Source organism: Tasmannia lanceolata, unplaced genomic scaffold (assembly GCF_043159265.1).
Source record: "Tasmannia lanceolata isolate RefF3 unplaced genomic scaffold, GAP_Taslan_0.1 ptg000005l, whole genome shotgun sequence".
Lineage (NCBI taxonomy): Eukaryota > Viridiplantae > Streptophyta > Magnoliopsida > Canellales > Winteraceae > Tasmannia > Tasmannia lanceolata.
Genome location: NW_027518682.1, coordinates 7,454,988 through 7,466,453, shown reverse-complemented (window position 1 = coordinate 7,466,453; position 11,466 = coordinate 7,454,988). Strand labels below are relative to the sequence as shown.

Genomic DNA, 11,466 nt, shown 5'->3' with positions numbered 1-11,466 from the left:
GAGTGGGATTAAAAAAAACCTAGTGCTAAAAGGCAACCAAACATAGGATGGAACCAAAATTTAACTAACTCTTCCTGGGACCAAAATTTAACTGGCAACCAAACGGAGCCGGGGGGTGAAATTTTCTCTTAAAAACTAAGATAAAATGCGATTCATTTCACGTGGAACCCTCAACAATTAGGATGGGAGTGTTTCACGTGTGTCGCAACTAAATGTGATCAACTAGAAATCAGCCTTTCATTAGTCACAACGGATGTGCAAAAAAAAAAAACCTTCCATAATTAAGGATAAACTACAAAGACTTTACTACACTAAGTTTTGAGAATAAAAAAGACAAATACTTAAAAAAAAAAAACAATTATGATCCCGTTCCTTCACATCTTTCTCCCGCACATGCTCGCTCTGTTGAGAGTCGTCGCCGACTCTTAACTGTGCCGGAGGGAACGGGCCGGCGCGGAGTGATACGGGCCCACATGAGTGGATGTAGAACTAACATGAATGCTTATCCTAGTTAGAATCGGTTTGTGTTTGGCAATTAAATCCTAGTCGCACTTGGAAATGGTTAGCTAAAAGTTAATAGTAATCCGGATGAAAAACCGTGTATGGGTTTAGAGGTTGACTCCTAGTAGGACTTTAGTTGTTAAGAAGTACTTAGAGTTACAATAGGACTTTTGAAGTATGGTCTGTTAGAAGTTGAAATAGAGTAGGTTTTTCTACACGCTCTTTCTAAGTTCATCCTTATACCTTGAGAATTAGGAGAAAATATCGTAACCTCGATCTTTTTGGTATATGCATGGTTCTCGAAACTCCATGATTTTCATTCATAGCCACATGGAATAAAATAACTAGGATATTGGGAAAGGATAAAAGAGATTACAATATTAATATGCATTTTTGCTGTGTTCCTGATCCCTAATATCTATTCACATACATTAACGATGTTCAGTTTTTTATGCATAGTTTCGTAGTGTTGAATATATTTTTTATGCTGAATAATGTATGTAATCAATGTATACGCTAATTTGCTAACTTCAATGGGGGCAACAAGTTGCTTAATATGAGATAGGAGAATGTGTTACATGCTTGTCCCTTACTAACAATGTAACTGTCCAAACTATGGTGAACAGTTAATTTTAGGGAAAATGATCAGAAAAATGTACCTTCTCACCGAAATTGTCAGAAAAGGGGGCTGTTTTCTACATTACCAAATAAGGGAGGAGGGAGAAAACTTAGCCCATTTCCGGACGACAATGCCCTCTGTTAGCCTTTTTCAATGTATTTTTTTACTTTTTCATCTTTCATCTTTTTACCCCATCTTCTCCAACTCCATTTTCCCTATAGCTTGCCTCCTCATCTCCGTTTTCCATCGGCAACAACGGCAACGAGAACCACCCCCTGGAGCAATCGAAGTTGAGGTTAGTCCCTTCTCATTTTATATTTTCTCCAGTTTATTCGATTTTCCATATGGGTTTAGGGTGAAGTTTGAGACCCTCCATCTCCATCTTCACCTCCTTCCTCTGGTTCTCAACGAACATATTTTCGTGTGCCGTTTTTTTTTTATTTCCTCTGGCTCGGAACTACTATTTCTGGTTCAGAACTACCATTGAGCCTCTTAGAACCACTATCGACACACTTGGAACCACTATAAACACCATCTGAACCACTATTCAAAGGGTTGCAATAGTGGTTCCAAGGGTGTGACAGTGGTTCTGAAACTCAACAGTGGTCCATAAAGCCTCTAATAGTGGTTCTGAAAGTCAATAGTTGTTCAGAAAGCCTCAATAATAGTTCAACAGTTGTTCCAAATGTCTAATGGTGGTTCAAAAGGTCTCAATAGCGGTTTCATGGGTCTAATAGTGGTTCGAAATGTGTAATAGATATCTAATAGTTGTTCAGAAGGCCTAAATATTGGTTCCATGGGTGTAATAGTGGTTGCAAGGGTGTAATAGATGTTTCAACAGTGGTTCTAAGGGTGTAATAACCTCTCAACAATGGTTCTAAGGGTCTAAGAGTTGGTTCTCAGTGTATAACAGTGGTTCCTTTGGCATAATAGTAGTTCAAAGGGCCTCAACCATGGTTCTGACATTATAATTAGAGGTTCAAAACCTCTCAAGAGTGGCTCCCAGTGTCTAATAGTGGTTTAGAGGGCCTGAATAGTGGTTCCAAGGGTGTAATAGTAGTTCCAAGTGTCTAATAGTTGTTAAGAAGGCCTCAATAGTGATTCCAAGGGTCCAATAGTGGTTCATATGTTCTCAATAGTGGTTGAAACACTGTAATTATGTCTAACAGTGGTTACTAAGGTATAGTAGTAGTTCAAAGGGCCTCAACAATGATTCAAACATTATAAATAGTGGTTGAAAGGGTCTAACGGTGGTTTCAAGGGTGTAATAGTGGTTCAAATGGCCTCGGCAATGGTTCAAACATTGTAAATAGTGGTTGAGAGGGTTTAATGGTGGTTCCAAGAGAGTAATTGTGGTTCAGAGGGTCTGTTAATGGTTTAGAGGGTCTCAATAGTGGTTCAAACATTGGATTCATTGGGTTGGATTCCATTTAAATAGGTCTAGTTTGGATTCATTAGTTTGGATTCCATCTAAATAGGTTATAATTTGGATTGATTGGATTGGATTCCATGTAAATAGGTCTAATTTGTATTCGTTAGATTGGATTCCACCTAAATAGGTCTAATTTGTTTTCATTTGATTGGAATCCATCTAAATAGGTCTAATTTGGATTTATTGGGTTTGATTCCATCTAAATAGGTCTAATCTGGATTCATTGCTTTGGATCCCATCTAAATAGGTTCTAATTTGGATTCATTGGATTGGATTCCATCTAAATAGGTGTAATTTAGTGTCATTGGGTTGGATTCCATCTAAATAGGTGTAATTTAGTGTCATTGGGTTGGATTCCATCTAAATAGGTTCTAATTTTTTTCATTGCATTGGATTCCATCTAAGTAGGTGTAATTTAGTTTCATTGGGTTTCACTGGTGATTTGAAGATATATAAACAATGTAAATTAAAGGCGATCTCTAAAGTTAGTTAATGCAAATGTGTGGTACCTTTTTGTGGGATCTATTTCTGGCATATATTTCTCCCTTTCATCTTTGTCTATTTCATTCTTTGTCCTTTGCACTTGATGTCAAATTAAGTAGGATACATCAATGTGATTTATTTATTTTTTGAACAGGTCGACCTCTTTCCGTCTTAGCTCGTAAGGTTGTAATTGCATTGAATAGGTCAACCTACAAGTCAACTATTTTTCCGTTTTAGCTCATCAGGTTATAATTGCACTGAAGAGGTCGACTTTCAAGTCGACTTCTTCCCATTTTATCTCACTAGGTTGTAATTGCACTGAACTGTTTTAACCCTAAAGGACTACTATTTAACACTAAGAACCACTATTTAGTTAATTAGAACCACTATCTAACACTCCCAACTATTGTTTTAACAATAAAGAATCACTATTTAATGCAAAGAATCATTGTTTTACACTCCAAACTACTGTTTGAACACTAAGAACCACTTTTTAGCACTCAAAACCATTATTTTAACACTAATAATTACTATTTAGATAATTAGAATCACTATTTAACACTCCCAAATACTGTTTTAATACTAAAGAACCACTGTTTTAATACCAAATAACAACTATTTATCACTTTAAACCAATGATAGTTAGACCCACTATTTAACACTCAGCACTGTTTTAACGTTAGGGAACTACTATTTAGCACTTTGAACCACTATTTCAACAGCAAGTACCACTATTTAACACTACATACATCTATTTTCAAAGAACAAAGTTAATAGGGAGAGAATACCCTAAATTTGATGCCAAATGGAACCAAAACCCCTTCATACAGGGAATAAAGCATGCAAATGAGAAGATGTTGAAGAATGCAATAAGACACTAAAATGGGTTTTTTATGGGACTTTGAGAAGAGGGGCAATACAAGTTTTTTAAACTATGGCTTTGAGAAGATATTGAAGAATGTAGTGCAAATGGGTTTAATGCCAAATTAAAGAACACTAAAATGGGTTTTTCATGATACTCTGAGAAGAAGATACACGGTTTTTGAGAAGAGGTTGCAGAAGGTAAAAAGTAAGTAATCATGACAAAAAGGTAAAAATGTGACTTTTGGAAAACGTGCATAAGGGATGATTGGATGGGGAAACTTCAAGAGGGAAGGGGGGTATTCTCGTCCCGAAATGGGCTAAATTTTTTCCCTCCTCGCTTCTTTTGTAATTTAGAAAACAACCCTCTTTTCTGACAATTTTAGGTAAAAAGTACATTTTTCTGGTTATTTCCCCTTAGATTTAATATAATTTTGTTTTTATGACCTTTATATATCATTTCTGTAGTATTTTATCAAACTCCATCCCATTTGGGAAAGGTTTGTCTAGATAATGTTTTATCCAAGCACAAATGGTCAATGTGAATAAAAGAAAACAAGCATATGGAAGTTTATAATAAGCACACTCTAGGTGAACTCCCCCAGTATTATTGTTTTTACTAGTGTGAGAGTAAGAGCAAGTTGGTATGTAGGCTGGGATCTAACCTCTGACATCTGGGTTGAAGAACAAAGGCTGGACCATTGAGCTAGAGGCTTAATTCCTGAGTGCTTTCATATTGTTACCACTTTTGTATTTTACTTTTTAAGTTGTGTGCTATCCGCTCCGGCCCTTATTTTGATCAAGGTTTTAAATTTCGGTTTCGGGTAGTTATTCTATTAACAACTATATCACAATATCATTATTCTATTGACAACTATATATATCACCACAACCCGCATTATTGTGAGCAAATTTTTCTTCTTCTTGCGGATCCTTCACTCAAAAGTATTGTAATTGTTATGGCACCTCCACTCAAAAGCATTGCAACTGGCCTATCTACGCATTAACACAAATGTGATACTTGGCGTGTCAGTTGTGGGCCCCATTTAAGGATCTTTTCAGTTTGGACCCTATACACTCTATTCTAATCGGGGGGAAGTCACTGGGTCATTTTAATTGCGAAGGAACGCTTCACTGGGGCACGCCTCATTATGTGTATACATGCATAGTGGGTCTCACCTCTGATTAATCTGAGCCAGCCACTTGGTATGGGATCAAAAAATATAAAAAATACACATTATTGGATCTTCTGATTGCATAAATTACCTGATTTGTGGGACATATGAAACCCTAGCAAATGGACGATTCGGATCAAACAGTGGTGGGTACGTCTCTGTCAATTAGAAATTTACAATCTGGTCGAAGCATTCATCTTGCTCGTCAAAACTGTGGTCTACAAATCGACAATGTTCACTGTTGATCTCGAGAGTTATTGGGGGAAGTGATATATTCTCTCCCTTTTCTTTTTTTACGACTACTCTCTTACACTTAGGGTCCGTTCACTTGTTTTCCCGGGAAAGGAAAGGAAAGGAAAGGAATCTGACGTGGCAGAAAGGAAAGGAAAGGAAAAGAAACTGTGCTGGAAAAGGAATCCTGCGGCTGTTCACTTGCGCAGGAAAACCTAAGAAATCAAGAGAAAAGGTTTCCTATGCTTGTTCACTTGCCAGTTAAACTGTAGTGGGAAAGCTAAATTGAAATCAATTGTTGGGTATTTGCCAAAAAATCGAAATGAGTTTTTCAAAACATGGGCAAAAAATGTTTTTGAGCTTAAAATAAACTAAAATTAGTTTTTTGTAATTGAAAAAGAAAAATCAGAAACCCTAATCAGCATTTGTACATAATCATGGACAAATATCGAAAAAAGGAAAACATTTTTACATAATCAGTTGAGAAAATGAAGCATAAATCAACTAAAATAAACCATTGGATCTTTGAAACCCTAGATGTAAACACAAAAAATCACAGAGAGAGAGAGAGAGAGAGAGAGAGAGAGAGAGAGAGAGAGAGAGAGAAAGAGGTGTGGGGGTTTTCGTACCTTGCTAGAGAGGAGTCTCAGAGGAGCCGAAGAAGATGCCAAGTTGCCGGAGAAGATCGCTTTGAGCAAAAAGAAAACCCTAAAAAAATTAGTAACAAGGAAGAAAGAGGAGCGGACAGAGTGAGAGAGAGATAGAGAGAGAGGCGAGGGCGTGGGAGGTACCTTGTCGGGGAGAAGCCGGAAAGCTCGCCGGAGTGGGTTTCTTCTCGCGTGGTTTTTCCTCTCTCGTGTTTTTGCCTCGAGGGGGTGGATGAAATAAACCCGACTTTTGATTTCTCGCATGGGAAAGGAAACCAAATCCTGCCAATCTGGTCTGATTCCAAATCCCGTGAGAGCGAGAAAATGCTATTTTCCACGTAATTATTTTTGTTTTCCATGTAACTAATTCATCTTTCTCGGAAAAGCAAGAGAACACTGCAAAAATGACATTCTCGGGAAATTAGGCTGGTTTTTCCTTTCTCGCGCTCACGTGGGACATCAAGTGAACACTGCCTTAGGGGTGGATATGGTTCGGTTCGGATTTGGGGTATACCCAGAACCGAACCATATGTAATCGGTTCCGGGAATTTGGAACCATAACCGAACTTGATCGGTTCGGTTCGGTTCTGGGTTTACCCAGGTCAATGTATATCCACAAGAACCCTAATCTCAAATGTATATAGCCACAATAATCCTAATTGATGAAAAAAAAAGAGGAAACGGCGAGAGTGGGAGCTTGCGCCTTGCGAGGTTGGAGTCTTGGAGAGAGTTGGAGACGGCGAGAGTGGAAAATAGAAAACTAGGATTTCGTTTTTTACGATTGGGATTTTATTCGTTTTTAACTTTTTAAGACTAAAAGACAAAGCAAATTGTTAAAGGGAGTGAATTAAAAGGCTGGGGGTGAATTAAAAGGAAAAGCAAAACGTTAAGGGGGTGGGGGGGATTTTCTCACGGAAAATTGGAAACCGTTCAGGGGTGGGGTGATTTTATTAGTGTTGAGGGTCAGTTCGGTTCCGGGTTCCGTGATCCCAAACCCAGAAACGAACCGAATTTCCACCGGTTCCAGGATCTAAAAACAGTTCAGGGGTGGGGTGATTTTATCAGTGTTGAGGGTCAGTTCGGTTCCCGCTTCCGTGATCCCAAACCCAGAAACGAACTGAATTTCCACCGGTTCCAGGATCTCAAAACCGTTCAGGGGTGGGGTGATTTTATCAGTGTTGAGGGTCAGTTCGGTTCCCGGTTCCGTGATCCCAAACCCCGAAACGAACCGAATTTCCACCGGTTCCAGGATCTCAAACTGGAACCGGACCATTTAAATATGGAACCAAACCGAACCGGTGGTGGTTCGGTTCGGTTTGGTTCCTCGGGTTGAACCGGAACCATGTCCACCCTTACTTACACTACAAGGGGCTGACTCAGAGACGAAAGGGGCGAAAATATATGCTACTCCCTTTTTTTTGGCGCGCAGACTACCTGTCCATAATGCGCAGCCAGTGCACGGTATTAATAGTGTCTAAAGGGCTGAATCGTACATTCATGCCCGTCCTCGTTATTTAAAACCCTTTCGCAAAACCCTTTTCCCGCACTTGGGGGTCTGCTCGCTAGAGAAACCCCTCTTTCCCTCTCTCTCAATCGCTTCCTTGCATTCTCATTTTCTTTTCTCCGTTTTTCTTGATTTCCACATCCATTCAATTCCTGCTCATCACAGAAACCCTAGAGAGATCCGTCATGGGGGATTCTAGGGTTTTTATGGAACCTCGTGGAAACCCTAGCCGAACTGGAGCGGGGATTATTTCAAGGATTCGCTTGGAAAATTTCATGTGTCATTCCAGTCTCCAGATCGACTTTGGAGAATGGGTCAATTTCATCACTGGTCAAAACGGGAGTAAGCCCTAGAAACTCTCTCTACGATTGAATAAAACCTCATACAATCAAAAACCTAATTGCTTTTACTCATTTTTTTTTTTATCTTTGTAGGTGGCAAAAGTGCTATCCTAACTGCGTTATGCATCGCTTTTGGAAGCAGAGCAAAAGGCACCCAAAGGGCTTCTTCTTTGAAGGATTTTATTAAAACAGGTTGCAGGTATTGTTGATTTTCAGAGTTCTCGATCTCCAAATTACTGTACAAGTTTATATTTGGTTTTAAGTATGGTCTTCATACGCAAAATCCCATCTATTACTCGAATTACCTGTTGACATTGTCAGATGTATTGTTACATAAACATTTACCCTAAGGGCTTGTTTGGATGAATATAATTGTAAATTGGAGGTCCATCTACACAAAAATATTTTTTCTTTCCAAACTTTTCCAGTAAATTCCTGCAATCAAAACAGGGCCTAATTGCATGCATTTGCGTACGGTTTTATTCTATAGCTTTTCGATGATGCCCGTAGTTTCATAGGGTCGTATGGTTTCACTGACTGAAGGACCAGCAACTTACTGAATGCACCAATTTAGAAATCACATTTTCACAATTAGGAACAATGATCTTGGTAGTTTTTACCAAGGAAGCAAGAATCTTCCCATGCATCGAGGAATCGCGATTCCGCGGAACCTGATTCCAAATTGGGAATCTCAACGCTTCCCCAAAATGGGAAGTGTGATTCCCCGCCGCTTCCTATCATTTTAATCTTATGGGAATCACAAAAATGGGAAACCCGCTTCCCCGGCGCTTCGCTGGCGCTTACCCCGACCCTTCCCGCTTCCCGCTTCCCGCTTCCCTCCATCCCGGGAGCCTTCGCTTCTCGCTTCCTACTTCCCGCTTCGCTTCCCTGCTTTCGCTTCCCGCTCTGGCAACCCTGGTTTTTACTTTTTACTATGGTTGCTGATTCACTTTCAATATACATAATTCGTTGTTTGTTAAATATGTGTTGAGCTATAGCATAAGGTGGCCTGTTAATTTGCAAAATCAGTTTGTGATTCATGGGATTTTAGTGCAAACTTGGTAATCATATGCTGCTTTCGCATCTGCTAATGTTGAGGCTACCAAAGCGTATGGAAGTGACTAACTTTGACGTGATTGCTCTTATCATCCTTGTCATCTTTATCACGACCATCTTCATCTTTACATGTTACCACTTACCAGACACTGTAATAGTTTGAGGTTTGAGCTTGTTTCTTTCTCAGAAAAAAAAAGCTTCTGTTCCCATGTGAGAAGTATTCATGTGAATGTCTGGTGAGACAATATCTGCTTCCAATATCGTTTATCCTTATACATGTTATGACTTATGACTATGAGACTCCTTCTCACTCTATCCCATAGATTATTAGGCGCATTTACACTCAACACTTGACATTAAGCAACCGACATCGGTCCTAAGTCCTGGTGAGTGATTTTTCTTTTTTTGATGAGGAGAGCAGATATTCTTGTTTGGATCTAAATGCACAAGACCTTTGTTGTAGAACGTGGTGTCAAGTGCAATAAAACCATGGTCCAGGAGAAGGTAGACTTCTAGATCAGAAAAAAATGCAGGTAAAGGCCCTTCATTCCAACCATACAAACTTTATGGAGACGAGTTTGAGCGGTGCTTCCTTAATGTCATGGATAGCTCCTATCTGAGTCATCTTATCGTGGAAGGAGGCTTCCTTAGTGTCATTAGATGCCCCCCCCCCCCCCCCCCCCCTCCCCCCCTCCCCTCACACACACACACACACACAGATTTATTCATGTGCGGAGATCAGCTAACAGAGAAGCGGACCGCGTAGTTCGCTCCAGAGCGTCATGCTTCGGATTGGAGATATGAGTTTTTACCTTCTTGATTTTGTGGGATTGTTGCTATCTCTTATCAGTGTCATGTTCTTTCCCTGAAGATTTCGGTTGTGGGACTTTCTGCTTTCTCTTATTAATAAAATTATCAACAAATGTCTATATCCACTTACCTAATTGTCTTGCTGTAAAACTTTGTTACCCACTAATGTTATCCACTCACAGAAGCATTTTACTTAATTTATCCTAAGATTTATGTTGCCCATTTACCCTAAGATTTGATTTAATTAATTTGTTATTCACTCATAATATTATTATAAATAAAATAAATAATAATTATACAAAAGATGATATTGATGATGGATGTTCAGATTGTATGATTTATAATCGAGTCATTGTACATTTGTATTACTGTTGCTATGTATTTATGAATATAACTTGTTTACACTGCGCAATTGTGTGCCTTTTGACTAGTCGGAGAGTGGGACCCTTTAGTATTTAATGACTTTGCCATTATATTAGTATTTTATTAGTTTGTTACTTTGTTATATCATTTTAGTTAAAATAGTTATTTCTGCACTTTTGCATGAAGCGGTAACTAAAAACCTGATAGACAAGAAATTAGAAAACTAACAACAGAGCAATCTGCTTGCCATCACATTCCAAATTTAATAAATCACATTAAGAATATTAAATCTTGGTTTTTAGCATGAAATAAATGTACCAAAAATAATTTAAAATGGAAGTGAACACAAATAGAAAGTCGAAACATTGGATGTCACTTTATTTCTTTAGATCTTGAGAATTCATATTACCCATTTCTCTTTAGTATGACCTTTATGACTGATATGTTTCGCTAATATCACTGATATGTCTCGATTCAGCCTCTCTGGTGACTGATACTGATATTTTCAACCATGCATATAGCTTTTAAGAGTTTCCCTCTTGAAAGGTTGAATAGGGAAGCTGTGTTATTGTAAGGTTGGCTGTGTGGCTGTATCTTTCCATGGTTGAAGGGGATCAGTTTAGCATTTGTTTGCCAATTACCTTGTTATCTTCTGATTTTTTATTTGATTTGTTACTTGTCCATCTTTGGCTTTTTTGTATGAATGAGGTTTGTAAATTTTGTTGAAATTAATAGTCATATTTTTCCAGCATTTGTAAATTTTGTTGAAACTAGCCAGCTCATATTTTTCGTGCAGTTATGCTGTTGTGCTTGTGGAAATCAAGAATCAAGGAGAGGATGCCTTCAAGCCGGACATTTATGGTGATCTAATAATAATAGAACGCAAGATTACAGAGGCAACTAGCTCTACTGTTTTGAAGGACCGTCAAGGTTGTCATTAGTGCCACACTTGCATGTCTTGTAACATTTAGTTTTGCAGGATGCTTCATCAGTCTACTTATTTATGTGTAACATAATTTGTTTTGGAACTTCAAAAGCTTTTATGTAACTCTTCTTTGTTTGAGAAACGATTGATGTACATTATGTTCTCATTTTGATATTGTCCTTTTGTTTTTAAGCTGATGATATTAACATTTGGGTTAATTCTCAATACATCAGGGTAGTTTGCTTTATTCTTGAGTATGTGGGTTTTGAGATATTTTCCTGAGAAAATTTCAATCTGATTAGGAAGAACATTGATACTCTTCATTCATTTTTCCTTGTGCGGTCGTATTCTTGTTTTTTATGAGCTGTTTTAAGCTTGCATATTTATTGACATCACATTCTTTCACAGGAAGAAAGGTTGCTCATCGGAAAGACGAGCTTCGTGAGCTTGTGGAGCATTTTAATGTGAGTGTTAACCTATTACTTCTACAAAGTTCATGCACTCTGTATCTGTGCTTC

At 38.4% G+C, this 11,466-nt stretch overlaps 1 protein-coding gene across 2 annotated transcripts in view; it reads left to right on the top strand.

Annotated features, from left to right (window-relative positions):
* The first annotated feature begins 7,455 nt into the window (after positions 1 to 7,455).
* The window catches only part of MIM (P-loop containing nucleoside triphosphate hydrolases superfamily protein), a 55,100-nt gene continuing 51,089 nt past the window's right edge, over positions 7,456 to 11,466 (top strand). For both annotated transcript variants that reach the window (XM_077379313.1, XM_077379312.1), the window contains exons 1-4: positions 7,456 to 7,795; positions 7,888 to 7,993; positions 10,820 to 10,953; positions 11,357 to 11,412. In XM_077379313.1, coding sequence (XP_077235428.1) covers positions 7,639 to 7,795; positions 7,888 to 7,993; positions 10,820 to 10,953; positions 11,357 to 11,412 — 453 coding nt within the window. In that variant the 5' untranslated portion in view covers positions 7,456 to 7,638. The remainder of the gene's footprint in view (positions 7,796 to 7,887; positions 7,994 to 10,819; positions 10,954 to 11,356; positions 11,413 to 11,466) is intronic.